Source organism: Corvus cornix, chromosome 1A (assembly GCF_000738735.6).
Source record: "Corvus cornix cornix isolate S_Up_H32 chromosome 1A, ASM73873v5, whole genome shotgun sequence".
Classification (NCBI taxonomy): domain Eukaryota; kingdom Metazoa; phylum Chordata; class Aves; order Passeriformes; family Corvidae; genus Corvus; species Corvus cornix.
This window is the reverse complement of record NC_047057.1, coordinates 50,004,089-50,028,949: the sequence shown is the minus strand read 5'-3', so window position 1 is coordinate 50,028,949 and position 24,861 is coordinate 50,004,089. Positions and strand designations below refer to the sequence as shown.

Below are 24,861 nucleotides of genomic sequence, written 5' to 3'. Positions count from 1 at the left end.
AGGCAGTGGCAACTTGACAGAGCCATTTCTCACCTTCTCCCCAGCTCGCTGCCCAGCTCGCCCATATGACAAATGGCAAGTTGGGGACATGTTGGCGCCGAGGCTTTGTTTTTAATGTGCTGTTTTTCCAAATTCTCATGAAATGTCGAGGAAGGGTGTACTCTGGTTCTGCTTCCTTTTGACCTTTCGCTCGCTCTTGGCCGCAAGGGGTGAGGTCCCACGGTTGTGCTTCGGCATGTTTGGAGCGGTGCCGTTCAGCCAGGGGAGAGGGGGTGGTGGTGTTATGGTTGGGCTTGGCTTTGTTTTCCTTTCCAAAGATGCGTCCAATGTGGAAAAAGGCAGGGAAAAGTTGAATTGAGAAAAGGCAGCTTCTGCGGTTAGGGTGCACGACCGGGAGTCAGCAGACGCAGGTTCTATTTCTGGCACCGCAGCAAAACTTCCTGATGTCGCTGGGCAAGGCAGCTCACGCATCCCCACCTCGCCTCGCCTCCCTCCCGCCAAACAACGAGTGCTCCCGCCCTCGCTCGCCCCCCGGGGCGCGGGGAGAGGTGCTGAGGGGCGGCTGTGCCGCGGGGCTGCGGGCGACACGGCGGCTCTGCTTCGGCCCCTCAGCATCCTCGGGGGCACCGCCTGGCCGGGCACTCGCTACCGCAGCCCGCTCGATACCCCACCCGCGGCCCCACGCGCCCCGCCGGCCCCCCATCCGCGGGCTCCTTTGTGCGGGGAGGCGGGGGGCGGCCGGGCTGTGCCCCGGGGGGCGGGCGGCCCGCGGCGGCGGACCGGGGGGCGGGCGGGCGCGCCGGGGAGGAGACAGGCGGTGAGGGCGGCACAAAAGGGGCTGCAGCAGCCCTGCCCGCTGCTGCCGGCGGGCTCGGCTCGCCGCGGCTCCGCAGCGCATCCTTTCCCGCGGCCGGGAGGAGGTGCCGGGCCGCTCCGCGGCGGAGAAGGGGAAGGCGGAGGAAGGCGGCGGGGGGCTGCGGGCTCCGGGCTCGCCTCTCGCCTCGCCTCGCCTCGCCGCGGCCGGCGCCGAGCCATGCCGGGGGGCGGCGGGCGGGCGGGGCGAGCGGCAGCCTCGCCCCGCCGGGGCCCGGCGGGCACCGACACTGCGCCGGCCGGGGGTGAGTGAGCGAGCGGGAGCGCGGCCGGGGCGGCGGGCAGAGCACGCCCTGGGGGAGCCGCCTGGGGCCGCGGGCAGCGGCGGCGGGACCCCCATCGCTCCCTCCCCCCCGCCGCTGTCGCCACCTGCAAGTTGTGCCTCGGCCCGGGGTGCGGCGTCATCCCCTGTGAGAGCTGCCGGAGAGGCTTTCCCCGCCGAGCCCCCACCTTCGCGCTCCTTATTTATTTATATTAGTGCTATTTTTTATCCCCCCCCCCCCACGCCCCCCATAATCCCGGCATCCCCTGCTAGGGAACATCGGCTGTGGGGAGGAGGGAGGTGATGCTGCCAGCCCCCTGCCCGCAGCGGAGGGCTCGCCGGGGATGGAGGCACCCTCCCTCCGGCCGGGGCACTGCAGCGAAGGCCCATCTGCTGCCCGGGCTTGGCTTGCGAGGAGGGCACGGGCTGGGAATGCGTGCCAAGCCTGCAGCAAGCGAGAAGGAGTAACAGGAGTGCGTGCGTGGGAGGGAAAACATCCATACAAATATATGTGTATCATCAAACGTCCCCTCTGCCCTGCTCTGTCTCCATGTCAGATGGCTGCAGTTCCCCCGTTCGGGGCTGGCCGCAGAGGGACGCGGGCACCCGAGTTCTCCCCGCTCGTGCAGGGCTCTGGGGTTGTTCGTGGACTGGAATAGCTGTACGTCCTGCCGGAGTGACACAGGCCGGTGTAGCTCAGTCCTTGCGAGAGTTTTGCTCCCTGGGCGAGCATGACAAGGTTGATGGGGAGCACGGCATCTGCTGCAGCTCTAGACTTCCTCAGACAGCTCAGTAAGGGAGGGAGCGCGGCGCGGGATGGAGAGAAGCCTCTCTCAGTGCCTCAGCTTGTGGTTTTCCTTCGGGGATTTCCACATGCTGCGTTTCCTCGAGCCGCGCCTGGGTCGCAGGGTAACCCTGCCTGTTTCCCAGAAATGAAGCTGGGGTCTTGCACTTCTTCTTTGCACCCTAGGGCAGAGCTTGGGTCAGGAGTGTGCCTCCCCCGTCTCCAGCACGTAGTGTGGGTGCTGAGCACCTCTCCTCCCATAGAAAGACCGTCCAGATAATTTCCAATCTCTTCTTGAGTGGGAAGTTCAAGCCTGTGAAAAGACTCGGTGGCACCCCTGCTAACAAATACGGCTTGAGTCACCAGGAACCCCCAAGCCTGTGCAAACTGAATTTCAAATTCCTGCCTACTCTTGTCCCTGTATCCCTCACCTTAGCAGGGTGTGAGTCAGCAGGAAGTCTTCAGGTTCCATCCCCAAAGGGTGTCTCTTGTGCTCTGTGGGTCCCACCTGCAGCAGTGCTGTTCGAGTCCAGCTGGTGCCTGTGATTTAGGAAGCACTTGCAAGTTCCTGTTGCTGCAGCCTGGTTGCTGCCAGCTTCTCAGAGGAGAGCAGAAATCAAGCAGGACCTACCGTTCATTGCTTGACCCTCAGGCAATGGGGAGACATCCCTGAGGGGAGGGAGGACTGTGGGTGTCCCTACACTCCAGCAAACCCCCAGTTTTTAAAGGCCCCCTAAAGGCAGCCGTAGCACCTGTGCTTGTTTCAGCCCCAGTAGCAGTGCTGGGAACACGTCCTCCAAGCTGGAGTGGGAGAAGAGCAGTTCTTCGAGCTATTCCTGGGGAGGGAGTCTCCAGCCCCCTTGCAGCATTATAAAACAAGCATTGAATGAAAGCCATTGCAAACTGCAGAAGAGGAGTGAAGCTGTGGCTCTTCTATTGCATGTCATAAAAGTCCCTCAAAGATTTATAGCTCCTCTATACCCTCTGGTGATTTTGCAGTAGTGGTAAGAAATCGACTGCAAGGTATAGCATTCCTCCCTGCAAGAACTCAGTTATACCTGCATAGCTTGTTTATTAATGCCCTGGATATGGCAATTATATCCTTAGGAGAGGGGATGGATTCTGACTAGCTGCACGTGTGTTTTCTTGCCCAGTTCCTAATTTGTTAGCCCAGCTGCTTGCCTTTTGGCTAGTATACCTTTGGTCCTAGGTGCTGCTGAGGCTCACCTCCATTGGAGGTGCCCAGAGTGGGGAGGGCTGTTCCCAAAGCAGGTTTGGGGGCTGAGCTGCCTGCCTGCTTTCCTCCCTCCTTGAAAATGCTGGTAAGTTTGGAAAAAGAGTTGCCTGCGTGACACACAAGGGTTATCCTTAGCAAGAAGGTCAAGAAGAGTGGGTAGAAAATAGTGAGTGTACTTGCAGGAATGTTAGCTTCAGTGGATGCTCATAACTCTGAACTTACCCGGAGTACTTGTGCCCACTGTGAGACAAGGATAGCTGGTCTGGAGGCTTGCTGGGGCTGCACGGTGAGCACAGAGCCCATTGAACCTCAGCCAGGCACATGGCAGGCACAGACACACTCGGTGTGTTTGCCTGAGGAGCGTACCTGTGAGGTGTGTGTGCTTGTGGGCTTCCCATGTGCCTTATGTTTACCTTTCTCCTCCTTCTCCCACGCGCAACTGGCTAAGTGCAGTGTGACACTGGGGCCTGCCAGGTTGGTGTAACATGCTGGCTGCATGTCTTGAGGGGTGCTTGTGTGACAAACGGGGGTGGTTGGTTGCTGGGTGCGTGTAGCGAGGCACACGGGTTCCGCTGGATGCGCTTACCATGGAACACAGGCACTTCTGTGGAGTTTATGCCTGCAATAAATGTGGAGCATGTAAGCAGCCATGGGTACAGCGGTTGTTCAGGGCAGTGCACATAGATGTTGTTGTGCACCTTCAGTATGTGAAGGGTACCTTAGGACAGACAAGTTTCTCTCTGTCCCTCCCTTGCTTTGACCTGTCAGCAAGCAGAGATGAACTCTTGTCTCGTGGCAGGGTTTCTAGCTGAGTTTTCAGCTTGCTGTGTCTGAGCTTCCTCCTCTCTTGAGAGCAGCATCTTTAAGGTGCACCTGCTATCACAAATTGCCACCTCTACACCCTCCAGCCTCTGCATTGGATCATAAAGGTGGAGGAAGGAAGTGGGGGAGCTTGGTGATGGATAGATGGGGCAAGCTGGGCCAGCATTCATTCCTAAAAGCCAATTAGGTTTTAGGTGGGGTTAGTTGCTCTGAAATGAGCCCTTTGTACATTGTTGGAATCTGTGACCCAATCAGTGGGATGTAGCTGGAGGAGGTGGTGCTAACGAAGACTGGTACAGCTGTCAGTAACTCTGGCAGAGAGGAAGGCGGAGGGCGTACTGACTGGCACAAGAGATGCCTTCATGACTTTAGGTCAGTGGAAGGTGCCTCAAAGGGCTGGTTCATGTTATCAGCCCTGACTACAGAAGCAGAAAAGTGTGGGTAGTTGTGCCCACATGTTTTCTGCCACTGTCACCCATCAGTTCTGCACAAAAAGTCAGGCTGCACTTCACTAGCACAAAATGCCATCAGGACATTACAGTGAAACATTACAGTGGGGATCTGAAATTTGGGGAAGGGAGGCACATGGGGCAGTGCGATCTAAGGGGACATGGGGGGTGTCTTAGGAATGCCTGCTGTTCCCCATCCTGGATGTTCTTGGAAAGGTGGTGAGGTATCTGCATTGCACATGTGGACTGTGCTGTTGGGTCAGTGATGCAGGCTGGCCTTGAGGAGCCATAACACAGCTGCATGGAGGGGCCAAGGCTGGCACTGCGGGCGCGTTTGGGGCGCTTTGATAGCATTAGGTGAGCGTCTTGCAAGGACTGGGCTGTGCCACAGCAGCAGTGCTGGGTGGGGTGCCAGGACCTGCTGCTTATCCCGGGGGTCAGGGCAGAGTTGCTGTCACAGAGCTGGTGAGTTCCCCCTTCTCCAAGGTAAGGTGAAGAGAAATGCTGTGTGCTGGAGCAGTGGTGTAGGATTTACAGAAGCACTCTGTGCCTGCTTCCCTGTGGAATAAACTCCAGCTGCATATCTCAGGAAGGCAGAAACATGATTTCTTTACCTTCTTTTTTGACTTCTTTGTGTACCTTGACATGCAGACCCTTTACTTCCCAAAGCTCTTCTTAAAGTACAACAGGTACCTCCTGCTCTTCAGACCCCTGAACACCTGTATCAGGGTGGGTGTATTTTTGTGCTCAGAAACTTGCCCGGTAGAGCTGATATGTGAAAGGGAGTGCAGCACTGCATTTCGAGCTTTCATCAGGCAGGCTGAGGGAAGAAGCAGCATGAAGGGAGCTGGCTGCCTTACAAAAAACAAGGGCTTGTTCTAGAATTGTGATTTTGGAAGTGATTATTCCCTGCTTTAGGACAGCAAAAGTTATGTGAGCTGCTCGCTATTGGGGCCTTGGCCTTTTGTACCAAGATAACCTCCCTAGCTGAATAGGCAGCTTGATGACCTCTGCTAAGGTTCCTTGTTTCCCCACCTAGGGGAGTGCCCATGTCTGTGTCTAAATAGGCTTTTTCCAAAACATCAGCTGTGGCTGTGGGGTATGACCACACTGAGCTTTGCCAGCAGTCTTTTTCAGCTTGTAATGCACAAATTGCAAGCAGGAGGAAAGGTGAGGAGAGGTGGATGTGGCTGACTGGAAGGGAGAAAAGCAGAGAGGGCTTCTCCTCTTTCTGAGGATCATCTGTTTCTTTCATTTTGACAGAATTTCTCTCCAAGGACCTTGAAGCAACCTATTAAGCTTCTTTTAATTAGGTAAGCCCTTACCCAGAGTAGAAAAGTCTCTCACATTTCCCACACAGGGAAACTGAGGCATGGAGCAAGGCTGTGCCGTGCCCAGGGGCAAACACAGGGGCTCGTCAGGAGAGCAGCAACCAAAGTGCCACGCTTCCTGTACTCGCTTTGCTGCTGGCTCTCTCAGAAATCTGGGAGAACAGCTGGGTGTGGGTGCTGAGCCAGGGGTTATCAATAACTTTCTAGTCATTGCTTGGGTTCTGCAGCTCTTGTCACCACAGATATCGCCTCCTTCTTGATCTGCTGCCTAATCTATAATCCCAGCTCCCTGCTGCCCTTCCCTCAGTGTCGTTTTCCCCTCGGTGTATAAATCCATACAGGCTGGGCTAGGGCTAGCAGGCAGAATCAAACTCCAAATCAAACATGCTCTCTTCAAGGCTTTGGGGTAATTTTTATCCTGGGCTATTGCTGCGTGTCTCTTGCATGATGGCAAAGCTGCAGCAAGCAGATTTGGAGCACACCTGAAAGACTAATGCAAATCAGCCCCGCTGCATAGCGGCTTCGCAGCTGTGAAACCTGTGATCTAAGTGCAGCTATCTGCTACGCCGGCTCTATCTGCCTTGGGATCCCCTGTTCTGGCGTGCAGATACTGGAACTGAACAGAAAGCCAGGGAGAGAGCATGGAAAAGAGTCTTGAAAGGGAGTCTCTCTCCTAGATGCTGAGCCCTTTAAGAAAGAAGGGGAAGGTAAGCTAGAGCCCTGAGATTTTAAGTGGGTTGTGCTGAGGCTGAAGAGGGCTACGCTAGTGCTTTCAGTTCCTTCCTCTAACACAAATACCTCTAGCTGGGCAGCAGGGAAAAGGAGGAGGATGGAGGCCTGTGCAGGCTGAGCATGTTGGGCACGGACAGATCTTGGAGGCTGCAGCAGCTAGGAAAGGTAGGGTTTTGGAAGACTGATTTGTCTGTGTAGGGGCTGAGCGTGCATGGTGCTCACTGTGTGTGAGGAAGTTGTGTGTGAGGAAGTTGTGTTTTCATGGAGCTTGTAGCGTGAGGGCTGGCTCTGAGGCAGAGCAAAGGGCAGGGTAAATGAGGAGAGCGATGCCCTGGAGTGATCAGTGTGAGCTGCACTCCGTTGCTTAATGACCCCATTTCCAAGGGAAACTTTGGAAGCCCTGATATTCAGGGAAGCAGGATCTCCCGAAGGCAGAAGATTGGGGCAGCAGAGCAGACCGTGTTTCTTTCTGCTTTTAGCTCAGCCTTCCCTGTGCATTATTTGTGCTAGCAAAACTGTTCCTTCTTTACCGCTCCAGAGTTTTTTTTGTTCCCTTTTCTCCTTCCCACCTGCTCCAGCAGTCCTTTCTTCCCTGCCTTGCTGTGCCAGTGCTGTCCAGCTGCAGCTTTTGCCAGCTAATCCGATCTATGGAGGCAAGACTGACTGAGCAGCCTTGCTTGAAAGGGACATGATTTTCTACATTTGCTCGTGGGGCCATGTGAGGTCTCTGGAGAAGAGGTGGGTTAAAGGAGCTGCTGTTTCCCCATCAGCCCTGTGTCCCCAAATACCTCCTGTCGTGCCGTGGCTCGGTGCAGGCCTGGCTGTGAGCAAGTGGCCGATGTGCTCTCAGATATGTGCTATTGGCACAAAGCCTCTGTGGCCTCAGAATCCCTATCTAGCAGCAACTTCTGGAGGAAGGGTTGACCACACCTGCATTCAGCTTGGCCGGGGGGGACGATGGGATAGCTTTTGCATAATTTAGCAGTCTCTTGAATTATTTATAGTGCAGTTGTGCTCTGGAACAGAGTCTTCTCGCTTCCCGTGAGCACTGGGGGGGAGGGAAGGGGAGTTTGTCAGGCATCCAGAGTCTATCACTTAGTGATGAGGATGTCCTGTGGGCTTCCTTTCTTCCCGTGTTTGTTTACATATGGCTCTGTGCAGCTGAACTGCCTTGAAAATGCAGTTCTGGTTTCTGCATCACTCAGGTGTGTGATACTGCTGAGCATCTCCCTGGCTTGGGACTGTGCGAGAGGCTCCTGAGTTCAGAGCCTTGTCTTTGTACTCGAGAGACTGTGTCAAGCTGGAGACAGTGAATCTGGTGCTTGGATTTGGTCCCTGACTCAATTTCAGTGCTGTGTTGTGGGTTGGGGGCAGGGATCTTCTGCACTGTTCTCTAAAATATTTAGATGCATGAAAGCATTTTTTTTCTTTCAAAGGCTCATCTTGTCTCGCCAAAGTGTTTTTTAGATTTGTCATGACATGTCCATTGGACTTTACATAAGATCATCAGGACCTGAGCACTGGATAGATCTGGTGGTTGAGTAGCAAACTGTGCAGCTGAAATTCTCATCATTTCTCAGTGATCAAACCCTGAAGAGAAACCAACTGAGGGCAGAGGGAGTCTGGGGTAGTTTGTCACAGGCTCTTGCAGCAGTGGAACATCATGAAGATGAGCTGGGTAGCCCAGCTATGTATGAGCCTAATGCCCTTTGTCCCTGTGCCTCACTGCATCACGTTGCTGTACCACACAGGTGGGCCATCCTGCTTCTGCCCTGCTTGTCCTGTTGACTTCAGCGTGACCACAGCTCCCCTCTGCACTACACATCCTTCATGTTCAATACCAATTTTCATAATGTGCTTACACATTCGTTCTGTCTTTCTCCTTTCCTTCCTTTTTGACCTCTTTGTGGCAGCTGACTTCTCAGAAATACAGTTCAATGTAAATGTTTGTGTTACTGAAGACCTGAAAGGGGAGGAAAATGGCTGAGGGTGGAGAAGGAAAGAAACCTGGCCTGTAATCAAGTGATTGTGGTAGTAAACTGCTCTGTCTGTTGTACAGTTGAGCAGAAATGCTCAGCTTCCCTGTTTTTATTTGCAGTTTCCACTTACGGCTTTTGTATTTGGGGCAGAGTTGAACAGACAATCACTGTATATTCCCTGAACAAGCTGTGCTGTCCCACCTTGCCCTGGCCTGCTTCTTGGGCTCTTCAGCCTGAAAATACCCCATTCTTTCATCAAATGGTTTTGCCTCTTGTCAGGGGCATCAGCAACTGGTTAAACACAAAATTCCTCCTCATTCTGCTCAAGAAATAATGCAACCTAAAGCAAGAAGGGGACCACTTGTCTTCACAAAGTCTGTGTGATGTGTGGGATGGCATTTGATTTTGGTGATGAACACAGACTTTCTCCCTCTTTCCCCACAGACCTGCTCCCTGTTGTTTCTGCTCAGATAATTCTAAAGATCAGGGTACTGTTTTGCTTAGTGAAAGGGAATGTTTGCGCAGAAGTAGTAAACATATTGTTGAGACCCAGGCCTGCTGCAATGCCTGTAAACAAGGTCCAGTTGTCTGTGGGAGGCAGAAGAGAGATTTATGTGACCCTGAGTTAAGTGCATTAGGAGGCTTTTGATTTCATTCTGGGAAACTGCCCCTTTTCATGGCACCATATGCCTGTTACCGGCATAGAGCTGTGACTGCGGAATTGATTCGTGGGGATTTAATCTGAGGGTCTGTGATGCTGCAGTTAGAAGGATAACATAAGCAGGGGGTTTTCTCTGCAAGCCAGAGCCCCTGAGCTCATGCCCTTTGTCCACCCCAGAGGTGGGAGTCTGGGCTGACTTACTCCTGCCTTGGGGCAAGGCATTGAAGAGCTCTCTGCCTATCAGCACTTTCTTTCTGAAAATAATAACAAAGTGAAGTGGCAGCAGGGGATCCAGGCAGCACTGTGTTGAGGTCTTGCCTAAGTCTTGAAAGAGGAAATGAAGAACAAAGGCAGAAGAGACAAATAAATAAGGGTCTGTTCATGGTCCAAGAAAAATTCCCATGGGCTTGTGTAACATTCTCAGAAAGATGTGACTACTCCCTGGGCTGGAGTTAGTTTTTGAGAAATGAAAGGAAAGGGGGGGAAAAAAGGCTGGAGAATGAGCAGCGGGGGGTTGGGGAAGGGGAGGAGAGGAGGGAGAGACACCCTGGAGAAACCTCTCAGCATGGAGTCAGGTTTCTCCGGCTGTTCCTGGTGAAGAGGGGTTAATGCTCTTTGCATGGGATTGGCTGGTCACCAGATATTCAGAGTAGAGGGGGATCCGGGGGCTGCCAAGCAGGACCCCTGTGGCCTGAAAAGGAGGGGAGGAGGGGAAGGAAGAGGCTCTTCCAAACAGTAATAGATCGGCTACTGTGGGAAAGTGAGCACACTGCCAAACCCCAAGTAGTTGGTGATGGATGGGGGAGGGAAGAGGGTGGGGATGGAGGGCCAGCTCTTCTCCTGGCCGCTAGGATCTTGCTGCTATTCCATGGCCTTGCTTTGTTTATTGTCTTCCTGGGGCTTAATTATGCCCCTCCTCAATCCATCTTGGAGAGCTTTTATCCTGGGCGTGCACAAACAACTGCCACCCGCTTCAAAAATAGCTGGAGTTAACGTGGTTTCTCCTGCCTGCGTGGGTCTGTGCACTTCACCCATCACCATGGCATCAAGTGTTTCTTGCCTTCTTCCTCTTTTAAGTGCCTCGCTCCAGGCCCACAGGGCACCCACTTCACCTTCCTCTGAGCTGTACAACCTGCATCTCCCTGTTGCTTGGGCTGTCACACAGTCCCAGGGATTCTCCTGCTTCCTTTGCACAGGGTTTGTGTGCCTCATCTGGCGTGTCTGCCACGTGCTCTTCACCCGTGGACCCGCAGGCCTGAGGATAATCTGGACTGTTCATCTTGGAGCTGTTCTCAGGATTTGTGGCTTGTACTCCACTTGCTTGGCCTACATGGAGTGCCTGCCAGGATCTGCACTGGAAGCAGTTACCTGCTGCTGCTGGTTCTTCCAGTTGCCTCCTTGAGATGTGCTCTTTCTCTGATGCTGCTGGGAAGAATTAGTGAGCTTATGGTGGTTGAAAGGGCACCTTGTTGGAGATTTGGTTAGATGAACAGTGCCTACAGTCCTGTAATTTTGAGTGTCTGAGGATGTATCTACATCTACATGTTCTGATCAGAAGTGAACTGGTGAAATAATTTGAAAGTTTCTGCTGGTCAGCTGCTTGTTCCCATGCCTAGGCATTTTCTTCAACTTTATTTTTAACCCAGTTAGATCTGCTGCTGATATGGCTGTAAAAGCAGACTTTCATGTGATTGACAACTTGGGTTCATACAACTGACAACTGAGGGATGGGTAAGCTGTGATGGTGGTGAGGGAGGGAGGAGAACCTCTGACACAACAGCCTCTGTTGTCACATGCCTTACTTGAAATCTCTGGAAGCATGATTTGATTTTGTCCTGGGACAACATGCTTTTGACCTGTCACTCTCTGCAAGGCATCAAGACTAGCAGGGAGATCTTGCATATTTCTTTGATTACCCCACGGTCTGTCTGAAGACGTAAGTTGCTTTTTTGTGTAGTGTTGTCCCTTTTCCCTTTCCTATTCCTCATGATGGAGCATTCCTTCCCTGTAAGATACCAAAATCAATAAGCAGAAGTCCTAACCAGCTCCGTTTTGCAGTGACTGACTGCTGTGCTGCTGGAGCAGCAGCAGTCCTGTGTTTGTCTGGGAGAAGGGCCTCGCATCCTGGGTGAGTGCAATGAGCAATGCCTCAGCTCACCCTCTGATGTCCAGAGAGGCCCAACCTTGGAGCCAAGTGGTGACGCAATCTCCAGGGCCATCACAGCAGACTTCGTGGAACCAGATGTTTTGAGGAGGCAATAAGCAGGGTTGAGGAAGAGTATCCTTCCAGGATATCAGGCAGAAGCGAGGGAGAGAGATGCCGCTTCTCCTTTAGCGGAAAGAGCACTTAGACTAGTGACGCTGAGAAATTAAAGGTGAGCCTTCTGAGAGCCTGTGAAGGATTAGAGTGTGCAGAAGTATCTCTGAAGCTGTGGAAATTCCTATGGTGAGACTGGATTTAACTGGAGAGAGGAGATTAGCTACAAGGGAGCCCAGCATATCTGAAGGATACTGAGAAGAATATTTGATAGATTCCAGTGGAGTTGGAAATCCAGCTTAGTTTCCTTTAGCATGCAGTACTGCACCCTTGTGATGTTCAAGTACTTCTTGGATAAAATTAAATTGGTGTCTTTAGGCCATTACTGGATTTCACTAGAGTTTTCTAGTCTTCTCTGAGATCTTCTTTTAAACTGGGGGTTGGGGAATTATATAATTATGCTGCTATTAGTAATATGGTAGCTACAGTAAGAACAGTCTGTTTGAGTGGAAGGTTTTATAATGGACTCTGAAGGTCTTCAGGTGCTGGTCTGTTCTGCTGACTTCTGGAAGATGAGTCTTGAGACAAAATCCTGTCAACAAAGACCACTTTATCTCCAGGTGCCATGTGTTCTGTAGAGAGGGTTAAGAGCTGCATTGTCTGACAGGTTGCAGCTGTGTCGCTGCGACTGGAGGTGTGGCATCTAAAATAACCAAGGCTTAGTCCACTGAAGAGCAGGACAAGACACTTGAGAGAACGGTGAAACAGTGAAAGCCCATGGAAGGTGTGGAGTCTGGAGGTACTGTGCTTGCAGTGGTGAAGATGTGAGCAGCCACAGTGCTGAAAAAGCTGGAGGCTTTGTGTTGCATTCATCTTAGTTTCTGTGTGCAGCAGATAGTAGCTGCTGCTGTGGGGCACTTGGGTCTCCTAGAAGAATGCACAAAAGAGACACCTGGTTTGTTTGGGTTTTGACTGTAGATGCTGCAGGTCTGTTGAGACTTAACAAGGTCTTGCACACAATCTGGAGGCTTGTGGTTAACATGTACATCCTGTGCCTGTCTTCCTGGGAAGGGGAACGTAGTGCCTTTCTTTGTGCTGTGCTGTCACCCTTCCCTGGCCAACCTCACCTTAGTTTTGTGTAGATCCAGCCTTTAGCTATCTTTTTTCCTCAATCTGGTTTTCTTTCTGACTTGATGAGACCTGTTACTGGTGCGTGGATGGCAGCTCTGGGAGGCAAATGGAAGTTATGGTGGCGTGCTCTTGAGTGGTTACCTTACCACTCTTCTTACCTCCCTGCAGAAATGGAGGGAAGGTGCTTGGGACAGAGCCTTGCTCTCCCTCAACCTGACCTTGCTTGGAGAGTGACTCTGCTGGATGGCTCAGTCCAGCTGTTTGGGCTGGCAGCAAGTCAGTGGCACCTTGTGGTCAGATGCCTTGAGGCTGCAAAGGAAACACGGAGTGTGAGGTATTGCTGTTTTGCATTAGTGCTGTGGGCAGCAGCTCTTGATGAAGGACATGGAAGAATGTTGTATTCTGTCCTTGGAACTTGAAGGGAAGCCGATACGGACCTGCTTACATTCAAAGCACCTTGTGCTGTGACTGCCAGAGCTTCTTGCTGATGTCCTTGTAGCTTGCAGTCCCCAAAAACACCGTGGCATCCTTCATGTGAGAGAGATGCTGAGCCCTCGCTGCCTTCTGGTATGTCCTGCTTCTCTCAGATTTTCCTGCAATGTAGGATAATGTTCTTTTCCTACCCTTAAGCAAAGCGCAGTCCTGCTGTCCCTGAGCTTGTTTTAATTGTTGACAAATACTAAGTTTTATGGTTTCTCCTCCTGTGGATGTTTGCAGGACAAAAGTAACTTGAGATTTTTAGAGAGTTTAGAGGTACTGTGGCTCTGATGCCTGCTGTGGTTCCTGCACTTGGGGATGCCAGGTAGAACCTAGTGGAGCCTGTTCCATTTGTCTCTAGCTGGAGCAATGAGAGAGTTGGGCCCTCAGTGTGGAGTGGGGGATGGAAGTCATACTGGGTTTTAATCTGCCATGCGAAAGCAATTCTAATTTGAATTGTTGCTTTGTGTTGAAGTGTCTGAGTGATCTGCAAATATGTTTCTGCATGGGTGTTAAGGGATAACTTTAAGCAGAGGAGATGAGCATTTTGGTATCAGGGGAGAACCAGAAGCTTCTGCTCTGACTTGTTCTCCACAGCTGCTTTTTCCCTGTAACCATGGGAGAGGTCTAAGGAGTCTTGAGTCCCATGCCCTAACAAGACAGGGTAGCCTGTATCCAGCAGCCTGTTGTGTGGCCTCTTGCCAGTGTTCTCCAGAAGAGAACATTGAGGCTGGTGAACTGCCAGCTCTTATCAGTGCATATCTTGCTCTCTGGCTTCTTGAAAAATAGGTATACTATTTCAGGATGGTATAAATCAACTGGTCACTAAAATGGTAAGAGGTGCCTGGGGATAACTCATGTGCATAACGCTTCTGGCTTTCCTCCTTTTCTGAAAGCCCTTCCCCTGCATGGTAGAGACAGAACTTCAAGCAAGGAAATATCAAAGGGATCCCTTACAAAAAGAAGCTTCCAGCTTGTCTTTACAGGACTGAGTGTTGCTAAAGTGGTTTATAACTATGCGTTCCCTAAAGAGCTTGTCTTAATGGAGCTGACTGTCCATACCACTTCAGGCTTTTTCTTCTACTTGAACATTAAAGCTTTTCTTGCTGCTGTTTTAAACCTGACAGCAACTTGATCACTCTCCTGGAGATAAAGCTGACTTTTTCTTGCCTTCCTCAGTCAAAATTGTCAGAAGGGAAATACCTCTTCTTGCTGTTTTCTGTGTTCCTGGTCACTGATGGCTGCTTTGTGTTGGAGCAGCTGGTCTCTTCTGTGACAAACTTAGATGTCTCCCTCAGGCAAGGTACCTCCTTTCCCATTTCCACCACATGTTAATGTTTTGGATAGGGAGAGTGGGTAATCCTCCCTTGCTGGCCTTTGTCTCCAACTAGCTGCCACCAGACATGTCTTTCACTGCAGGCTGATCAGAGGATATGGGAACAGATACATGACTGATGGTATTTAGCATCTTGGCTCACCCAAGGGTGCGTGAGTGTTCTCCACACCCTGGCAGAAGAATCCCTGGCATGTGAGAATGAAGGTGGTTCCCAGGGAAGAGATTTTGAAAAGGACACACCTTTCTTCTTTGCTTCCCCTCTTCCAGGAGGGGTTAGGAAATGGGTTTGTGTTCCCACTCCCTAACAAAGCCAGCTGAGCAGTGAAAATTGCCTCCTGGGCCATGTCAGCAGCAGAACAGCAGAGGGTACTGCAGGGCCAGCTTGCCGGGGAGGGCTGTGCACACCAGCCCTGCGCAGGAACGGAGGCAGAGCTCGTTGTGCCCGTGGGTGAAGAGCTGCAGAGCCACATGCTGAGCCTGACAGATACTGATGTATGCAAATGTCAAGTGAGGAAAACATGCAACGCTTCCTAAAACCATGTGTCCTCCTATGTTGACACGGCACACTACATCTCAAAGTGGAGCAGTTTGTTGCACGTCAAGAGTTACGGCTTTTTGTCTGGGGAATTTACCGTGGCATGCAGAGCATCGAGGCCATCTGAGACAAAGATGATGTGCCTTTGTGTGATTCCTTCAGCCCTGGGCTGGCCCAGAGGAAGCTGGCTGCCCTGCATTTGTGTGTCCTGTAGGAGCTAGAGTGAAACCAGCATTTCCTGGCAGCTGGTGATTTGGAGCAGCTCAGCTGTTCATTTTGCCCAGGTTTCAGTGTCTTAGAGAGCAGCCTGGTGTCTGGAAGTATTGCCTTGGAGAAGTCACCAGGCACCCGACTGGAGAAAGCTATACCCATTTACCAGTGAGGGACACTTTCTCCTGACAGCCAGTTCCTGCTAATTTAGTGGGGGTTTGGCTTCCTTGTGCTCTTCTCTTCCCCACACTTCAAGACAGAGTAAAAACTGGTGATGTGCAAGGAAAAGGCACTGAGTATTCCTCTACCTTACAAATGACCTTGCTGCTTCTGCAAGACATTAACAGAGCCTTAAGGAAGAAAATATATCATGGATACAATGAGATGCTCATGAGGTTTTCTGCAGTCTCTTGTTTTGCCCCATGGAGAAAGCTTGACAGCAAGCCCCCAGATGATCCTTTATGACTTTTAACAGAATATCCAGCCCCATCATGCCTGGGCCCACCACAAAGGTGACCTCCCACTAGCTGGGCTGTGACCAGGCGTGTGAAGTCGGGCTGTGGAGCTGTGGTGGATGGGTGCTGGAGTTGAGGGTCTGCCCTAGCGTAGCCCCCTGAGGAGAGCCACCATTTCCTCCCTTTCCACCTGCCCAACAAGATGGTCTCCCAGTGGCACCCAGAGCCAGCACCGTGCCCTGCTGCTGACTTGTGTCGTGGCAAAGTATATCAAAACACCTACTAAACATTAACCAATAGAATCAAGCTCTCTCTCCTTTTTCCTTGTTTATTTTTCTTTGAATATTTTCCCCTCCCATGGCCATGCTGTAACTTTTCCACCAGCTTCAGGCTTGCAGTCCTTCAGTCAGAGCTTAATCTGGGGCTTCTTGGCCTGCCACCTGAGCGCTGGGGACAATGTCAGTGGATGGTGACTTCTACTAAAAAAAGTGACTGCCAAGTGTCCAGAAATGCTATTGCTGAGCTGTAAGGTACAACTGTGGACAACCCCTCTCCCAGAGTCCATGTCAGAGCCATCTGTGGAGAGCCAGATATGTTTTCCTTTGGGTGGTTGCCATCTGTCTAAATGCTTTATGGCTTTTCACATTAGTATGAAATTCTCCTTAAGTTAATCAGTAAACATGCCTTGCTGTACTTTACCTCATGCCCTGTGAAGTGGTGAGAGCAGGTTGGGTTCTTCTTCCTTCTGCCCCCATGTGTCAGCCTTGAGGAGCCCTTGGGACAGCCATGTGTGGGGCAGCTCCCCCGTGAGCCCCAGGAGCAGGGACTGCCTCCGGGGAAGGTGTTGCTGGCACCACCGTGTGCCAGGTGGAAGCTTTTAAGTGATGGTGCCTCTCAGGAACTTTGGCCCTGGAAGGGAGACTGCACCAGGGAGAGAGCCACCAAAATGGAGCAGGTAGGGGGGGTGAAGTGGTATGTGTCGCATGCATGGGGATCTCTGCCTCTTTGTCTGTCACTGCAGGAAGGGTGTCATGCTCTGGGACAGCCTCTGCCTTGAAAAGGACTTTAGGATGACCTTTTTCCCATGCCTATTTTCGCCCCAATTTGCCTTTCCCTACACAGCAGATGGCGAACATCTTTTCTACTTTTCCTTGGTGGAGTATTGTGTGAGATTAGGGGGTTGTTTTTTTTTTTTTTTTTTTTTTTTTCTTTTTTTTTTTTTTTTGGTCCTTTTTCTGAATTGTATTCTTCAGTCACTCCTCTGCCTGACAGCAGCTCTGTGTTCCCTGCCTGGGCTGGAGGAGGGGAGGAGGAAGGCGATATTTCATGTTGTTTGGAGGGAAGGGCTCTGCACCACTGGCTTCTTCCTGGCCTGACATGGATCCATCATGGTGGCACAGTATTACCGGCAGAGACAGCTAGGCATTTATTTTTGTCAGCTTGATCCAGATGCAGAAAAACCTCAGCATCTGGTCCACAGAAAATGAAAAGCAAAAGGCAACATATGGAGATATAGAGGACTTGAGAATCACAGGTGGGAGAAGAATAAATGTGACAGGATCTTAATTTTATTGTTGTTTTCCTGTCCCCCATGTGAACTTGGGTAGTATTTCCTGAGAACAAGGGTGGTTTTTTAGGGTGTGTGTTGAACAAACACTGAAAGGATTTGGAGAGTGTAGGCTGCCTCTGGAAGTCTGACTAATGATCTTGGTCCTTTAAAACTGCCTCTCTTGCACCGGTCATGTTTCAACCATGCCCCCCCCCAGTTCTCTCACCCTTCCTGCTCTCGGCTCTCTTCATTTTCTCCCACCTCTCTGGTGATGCACCTCTGAGGAGGTTTACATTCATTTAATTCCCATCAGTGAATAGGGACAAATCTGCCAAGTGTGGTGAGTTCACTAGATCATGAATTCCTGTTACTCTGGATTTCCTGTCTTTCTACCCTGTTGACAGTGCCTTTCTTGTCTTTGTGGATTTATGAGACTGATCTAGCAGAAGTTCAGCTTGGTGTAACCCAGCTGAAGCAAAAGGCTCACTGAAGATGGCAGGGGGTGGGGGTGTAGTTCTTGGGAGTCAAGTCTCTAAATGAATGCTGAATTTGAACCAGCATTCCTGCCTTCCCCAGCCTGTTTTTCTAATGGTGGTAAACTTTTGCACCTCAGTAACTATTGAATGTGACTTTCCTTTTCGTGGCTCTTCCACAGGATGAAGATGAGACGCCATAAACTCTTTCTGACTCTCTGCATGGCTGGTCTCTGCCTCATCTCCTTCTTGCACTTCCTCAAGGCCCTTTCCTATGTCACCTTCCCCAGGGAGCTGGCTTCGCTTAGTCCCAACCTCGTCTCCAGCTTCTTCTGGAACAATGCCCCCGTCACGCCTCAGGTCAGCCCTGAGCCAGGGGGTGCAGAGTTCCTCCGCACGCCCCTGTACTCCCACTCCCCCTTGCTCCAGCCCCTGCCTCCCAGCAGAGCCAGCGAAGAGCTGCACAAGGTTGAGTTCGTCCTGCCAGAAGACTCAATGGAATACTTTGTCCGTACCAAAGCCGGTGGCGTTTGCTTTAAGCCAGGCACCAAGGTGTTGGAGAAGCCACCTGTGGGAGGTCGGCAGGAGGAGCGAGCGGATGGCGCAGCCTCGGGGCGGCCGGCTCGAAAGCCGCTGAGCGCCAGCGGAACCAAGCGGCGCAAGTGGGTGGAGTGTGTGTGTCTGCCGGGCTGGCACGGCCCCAGCTGCGGGGTCCCCACCGTGGTCCAGTACTCCAACCTGCCCACCAAGGACCGCCTCGTGCCGCGGGAGATCCCCCGGCGGGTCATCAATGCTATCAACGTCAACCATGAGTTTGACCTGCTGGATGTCCGCTTCCATGAGCTGGGAGACGTGGTGGATGCTTTCGTGGTGTGCGAGTCCAACTTCACAGCCTACGGAGAGCCGCGGCCCCTCAAGTTCCGCGAGATGCTCCTCAACGGCTCCTTCGACTACATCCGCCACAAGGTGCTCTACGTCTTCCTGGACCACTTTCCCCCTGGCGGCCGCCAGGACGGCTGGATTGCTGACGATTATCTGCGTACCTTCCTCACCCGGGACGGCATCTCCCGCCTGCGCAACCTGCGCCCAGACGACGTCTTCATCATTGATGATGCTGATGAGATCCCAGCCCGCGATGGCGTGCTCTTCCTCAAGCTCTACGATGGCTGGACGGAGCCCTTCGCCTTTCACATGCGCAAGTCGCTCTATGGCTTCTTCTGGAAGCAGCCGGGCACCTTGGAGGTGGTCTCAGGCTGCACCATGGGGATGCTCCAGGCTGTCTATGCTAACGATGGGATACGTTTGCGACGCCGTGAGTACTACACCATGCCTGGGTTTCGGCAGTATGAGAACAGCACAGGACACATCCTGGTGCAGTGGTCGCTGGGCAGCCCCCTCCACTTTGCTGGCTGGCACTGCTCCTGGTGTTTCACCCCAGAGGGGATCTACTTCAAACTGGTGTCAGCCCAGAATGGGGACTTCCCCCGCTGGGGTGACTACGAGGATAAACGAGACCTCAATTATATCCGGGAGCTGATCCGGACTGGTGGCTGGTTTGATGGTACTATGCAGGAGTATCCTCCTGCCGACCCCAAGGAGCAGATGTATGCTCCCAAGTACCTGCTCAAGAACTACCAGCGGTTCCGCTACTTGCTGGAGAACCCCTACCGAAAGGCGGAGGGTACTGGGTGAGGCCACCAAGGCTCAGGCTTGGGTGGGAAATCAGAACTTCACAACAAAGGGAAAGAGTTGGGTGTTTTCATCTGTTCCTTTTCTTCTTTTGTTTCCTTTGTTTATGGGCAGGGTGTGCTATTTTTCTGGGGTCTCTGCCCTCCCTCACTTCCTGTTCTTCTTCCCTTCATCCCAGGGTGATGCCTGGGAACCCAAATTCCTCAGTCACATGAAGGGAGGCCTGGACAGGAGGAAGAGGTGCTGGGGACCTGTTCTGTAGTAGCATAAAGACTTTCTTGTATCTTCTGAACCTCTCCTGCTGGCTGGAGAGAATCTCTGCAGCCAGCTGGCAGATTTTCCCCTGGGGGAGGCTGGGAGGGTCCCATGGGGAGAGAGGGCAGCTGTTCCCATCCACCCTCATCCTCTGTGGATTGGAGCAAGCATAGATGCAAGCCTGGGCTATTCAGTGAGCGTGTGAGTCAGCAGGCACAAACTCTTCTGAGTGGTTGCTTGTGCAGATGTGTGTCATTGGCATTTTTTGGATGAGTGAATGTGCAAAAGCATCTCAGTATGCTGTTTTTTGTGGGGTTTTTTGTATACCTCTATATTCAAAGGGTATTTTGGGGAAATCCTTTGCTTCCAAGGTATCCTCCCCAAGATGCAGTCCCCTGCACAGGCATAATGCATCTATCCTGGGCTGGATCTTGCCCCAGTACTCCACCAATCCTGGAGCAGGCAGATAGGAAGCAGAGGAGAAAGCTGGGTTTTGAGGGTTTTTTCTGCTCATTTTCCTCCCCTGCCCTTGCAACACTGCATGGACTTGTCCTGCAGAAGCCAAAGCATCTTCCCTGCAGTATGTGCTTCTGTTGGAGCTGGGATAGGCTGCAGGGCACTCAGATGGTGGGAGTGTATGTCTGCAAGTGCATGGTTGCTTGTGTGCATGAGTGCTCACATGCATGGGTTTGGTGTGCACCTGGGTGTTTGCTACCAGTATTTGGGGGGCGGGGGGAGGGGGGAGAGGACCTAGTGGGGTTTGGCTGTGTGTGCTTGCAGAAGCTGTGATCTCAGTCTTGACATGGATGACTTGTTGGGAAATTCATAGGAGAGGACCAGGGAGAGCATTGGCTCTGCACAGCAGTGCTACACATGTGGGACAGCTGCATGCCTCACTGGCTGCCTCTAGAGCCCCATAGGCTGTGCCTGCAGCAGGGCTGCTGCTTACATGTGCTGACTATTCCTTCTGACCATGGGGTAATAAAAGGGAGAAGAGGAAGGGCAAAGTCCTGATTGTTGGGGGAAAACAAAGCCTGTCAAGGCATAGGATCCATCTGTCTGCCCTTAGGGTGTGAGTGAGCTCATGAAGAAACAGGCCATGGGCAGTTTCTCCCTGGGGCCGAGAGACTGTTTGGGGACCACCGTGCAATCCAGAGAGTGTGTGCAGCCCACATTTGCAGCCTGGGCCGTGTGGACAAGACCATGGAGAGGAGAGGCAATTAGAGGAGGGCACTAGTTGCAGCTGGTTGGGCTGGTGTCTGTGAAGTTTGCCAGGCAAGAGCAGTGAGGATCTGCTGTTGCATTGGATTGATTCAGCTCACTGAGGAGGCAGATTCTTGTCTCCAGCCTTACCACCACCCTTCCTAAGCAGATGGCTTGACAGGGTGCCCAGAGCCTGGGTCGTAGTGGGCAGAGGGTGAAAAACATAATGAACTTGCTCTCTTAGCCTTGCAGTGGAAAGACTGACTCATGTTCCAAGCAGAAATCATGTGGAGGAGGAGAAAGAGGAAAGCGTTGGCACAAAGAAGTGTGGCCCTTCTGGCCAGCTGTTCTAAAGCAGGAAGGTTTTCATGGCCCTTAACTCCATCAGGGCTCCATGGTCCCGTGTTGTCCAGCACGTGCCACCCTTTTGCTTCATTCCTACCTACGTCTCTCTCTCTTTTTCCCTCCTAGTCCCCTCTCTAGAGAAAAATTGTCAATGAAAATAACTTCGTTGCCTAATAAGGCTGAGGCTGAAACAGAATTGAAGATGAATGTCCTTTTCTAATCAAATTGAGATGCAGTTCACCTTAGCACCTTCCACATCTTGTGTGCCATAATGCCTGCTTGGAACAACTGAAGGAACCTCTTTTTTGTTATTATTTTTATTGTTTTTTGTTTTTTAAATCACTGTTCTCAGTTCTGTTGTGTCTTCCCCACAGGCGGAGAAGCCCCTTTGGGAACTGGGTGGACAGACAAACTTTGCTAGGCAGAATGCTCTTCTCCCAAAGGGAAGTTGTAGCTTTTTTAAGTGCAGACTTCTTGATGTAGCAGAATGAACTCCTGTCACAGTCATGGGGTCCTGGTGCTGAGCAACTGTGTGGAGGTCTTGGGTGTAGAGAGATTATAGAGAAATGGTGTCCCAGCTGAGAAAGGAGCCTGTATTAAGCAAGATGAAAGCCACAGCACTGAGGATGCAGCACAAGGGGAAGATGCTTTTCCCAGGGACAGCTGGAGGAGAGCAGGTGTGTTAGCTCATGCAATTCAGCAGCAGACAAGTATGGAAGGAAGAAGCCATTTCTCTTTTTTACTCTGGGGAGGGAGCCTGAGGTCTGCTCTTTGACCTTTTGGCTTTGCCTTGTCTCAGTGATGATAATCCAAGGCCAGTGCCAGGCTTTGCTGGAGACAGAACAGAAAGATGAGCCAGTCTTTGCGTGGGTACTTTGGCAGCACCAGATCCCCACTTCAGCAGGAGCTAAAGTTGATGTTTGCTGGGGCTGCACCTCATTATCTCCCACAGTGGGGAGCAGCCTCTCCTCTGATACCAGCCCTTCCCCGTGCATGACCATCCTTGGGGATTTTAGTGCACAGCAGTGATGTTTTCAATTGAGGTATGGCCCTTGTCTCTCGGGAGTTTGGTAAGTCTATGGCTGCAGTATCTGCTTCTCAGTTCCTGAAGTACAGCCTGTTGCCTTCTCTCCTCCATTATTTGCTCCACCATTCTCTTCTTCTCCCTCTGATTTGCCTCTCCCTTCTGCTCCCTTGGGCTGGAGAAGAAAGTGTTGCTGGAATAGGAATGCTGGGGCTCTTCTGCAGAACTTCTGCCCTGCCTGCCTCCTGGACTTACTCACTTCCTTATTCTTAGGAAATTAAATTTAAACCAGACTTCTGTTGTAGTGGGAGGAAGGGGCTTTACAGATGAAATGCATTCTTTACTGTTTCTCTTTCTCAAGAATTGTTTAAATATTTTTTTGACTTAAGGCCAAACCAGTCAATGTTTCTGTCTAATTTGTCTGGCTAACCCTGTGTTGATTATCCCTAGGGAGCTAGAGTGCTTGTCATTAAAAATCTTCCTTCTTGTCCCTGGAGGGAACAGACACTACTAAGCTGGCTTTCACACAGTGATTTTCCAAGGTGGTGGCTTACCCTCTGCTCAGCCTTGCCTGTGCTGCCTGCTGGGACCTCTGCAGCCAGCTCCAAGTGGGGCAGCCACCCCTCCAGGCAGCTGCCACAAGAGGGAAGTCAAAAGTATGTTGGGTGTGTGAGGTGGTGAGAGAGGCAAAGCAGGAGGCAGGTTTGTGTTAGATCCTTGTTTCCCAGTGCTGGACTCTGAGGTGAGCACTGAGGCTCCTTCATCTTATCTGAACCAGGTGCTGAGATTTGAGAAGGGAAAGACCAAGAACCTTGTCCTGGCTGGAACTGGGATCGGACTACCAGAGCCTGGTGTCTGTGGGTTGTGGCAGCCCACAGACAGTGGCCAGTGAATCCTGCTCTCTCTCGGGCCAAACTGTCCAATGGATGGAGGGAATGCATTACCATACTTTTCCTGCAGCCCTCTTCAACCTTGTGCTTTTTCATTCCCAAAACCTTTTTTACCTTCAGATTGGTAAAAAGGAGGGCCAGGAAGAAGTGAAGCAGTGTGTGGCACACGCAAGCATTGCACTTCTGTCTGTCTTGTTGTCTTTCTTTGTGCTTCCCACCTAGAAAGAGATTGTGTGCCCATGCATGGCTTTGGACTGGAAAGCGCCTTTTCCTCCTTTGCCCCCAGTGAAAGGGGGACATGGGCTTTGGTGGACCTGCAGCAGGTGAGCTTGCTAAAGCAGAGGGAGTAGGGCAGGTTAGACACCTTTGCCTGTCTGGGGGGTAATGCCACGCCCAAGTGACAGAAAGGACACGGTGACTTTGTGCCTGTGGTTGGTATGGAGGGTGACATGCTCCAGCCTGCTCCTGCTGTTGCTTTGTCTGATCCCTGTGTCCTGCTGAAGTGTTTGCTGTTGTGCTGCCCAGGCTAGCCTGCTGTGTGTCTCTGTGACAGGTAAACAAGGAAACCGAGTTGGAATGTGGGAGAGTGTCAGAGCAGAATGGGTGTTCATTCCCCTCTGCCTGCCTTGCTGTTTCCTCATGGGGATGGTGTCTCTTCCCCTCCTCAGTATCCCTGGGGCTCTCTCCCTGTGTCCCAGCTCCTGCCGGCAATCTCTGTGGCTGCTATGCCTCTGCACTGTGAAGACACATGCCCAGGGTCACTCCTGGTTCCATTAGTGAACACTGGTGGTGAAGAGGGAAGGGATGGCTCGTCCTGGCCTCACTGACCTCTAACCTTGGCGAGAAAGGAGCAAAGTGAGTGGGGGAATGGATCCTGTATCCCTCCATCATTGTGTTCTCCCTACCCTCCCTAAACTTCTCCTTTCTGATTTCTGAGACATTGGACAAAGTCACTCTTGTTATGGAAAGGGAAGGGGAGCTGGAGGGTAAGGGGGTGGCACGAGGAGCTCAGATCCAGCATCAAGAAAGAAGAACTGTTTCTAATGCAATACACTGACATTTTAAAGTTTTGGGGACTACAGGTAATGGATTAAGAAGGGATCTGAAATACTCTAAGACTAAGAATTTGAACCACTGTTTTTTCCTGCCTGTGCGGATGATGATGCAGCATCATCCTGGAGGTGGTCCAGCAGCACTTCTGAGCCTGGGGTCCACCTGGACCTACTGCTGGTGTTGCTCCTGGAGTGGCTCCAGGACACCCTGCTTTGGAAAAAGAATGCGTGGACTTGCCAAAAACTAAAAAGAAAAGAAAAAATAAGAGCATCTGCAAAGCTCCTTTCAACTCTGTAATTTATAAACAGTAAGTAATAATGAACTTTTTTTAAGGATAAATCAAATGTACATTCTGAAATCATTTTCTCTGTAAATGGTTGGATTTCATTTCACCCTTAAAGGGATGCTTAAAAGGAGGAGATAATAATAAAAATAAAAAAAAATTTTAAAAGTATGAAAGGAAACCAAGGCATGTGTGTGGCAGTGTTTATTTCTGATCGCCTGGCCAGGGGCTGCTGGAAAATGGAGTGAGGGAGCTTCCTATCTTGGTGTAGGACACTGTTCCCAAGAAGGGATATTGAAAGGGGAGCCTAGCTGATATGGGGACTGATTCCTGATTTTACAGGCCCATGTCAGACCTAATCTGCGTGTTAGGTGAGTATGAACATGTAAAGGCACATGAGTGGGGAATGATGGCTGCTGAGTGGGTCTCAGAAGAGCTGGTGGCTGTGGGAACCAGCATCATCTCATAAAATGGTCCCTTGACATCATCTTTGCTCCTTTGGCTGCATCCATTTTTCCAAGTAAAGCCCTGGGAACCCTGGAGCCCCAAATTAAACCTCCCCTCTG

General features: G+C 51.5%; 1 protein-coding gene across 2 annotated transcripts; it reads left to right on the top strand.

Annotated features, from left to right (window-relative positions):
* The first annotated feature begins 1,057 nt into the window (after nucleotides 1-1,057).
* On the top strand, nucleotides 1,058-24,480 carry MGAT3 (beta-1,4-mannosyl-glycoprotein 4-beta-N-acetylglucosaminyltransferase). Of its 2 annotated transcripts, none has more exons than XM_039570646.1 (2): nucleotides 1,058-1,118; nucleotides 17,736-24,480. In XM_039570646.1, the coding sequence occupies exon 2, from the start codon at nucleotides 17,737-17,739 to the stop codon at nucleotides 19,243-19,245; it is 1,509 nt and encodes a 502-aa protein (XP_039426580.1). In that variant the 5' UTR covers nucleotides 1,058-1,118; nucleotide 17,736; the 3' UTR covers nucleotides 19,246-24,480. The 2 variants fall into 2 exon arrangements, with proteins under 2 accessions (XP_039426580.1, XP_010408906.1); XM_010410604.3 differs by lacking the exon at nucleotides 1,058-1,118 and adding an exon at nucleotides 6,550-6,655.
* Nucleotides 24,481-24,861: the final 381 nt, after the last annotated feature.

What these genes read in the sequence shown, in the direction of transcription:
- MGAT3 (XM_039570646.1), top strand. Translation starts at nt 17,737, where the DNA reads ATGAAGATGAGACGCCATAAACTCTTTCTGACTCTCTGCATGGCTGGT.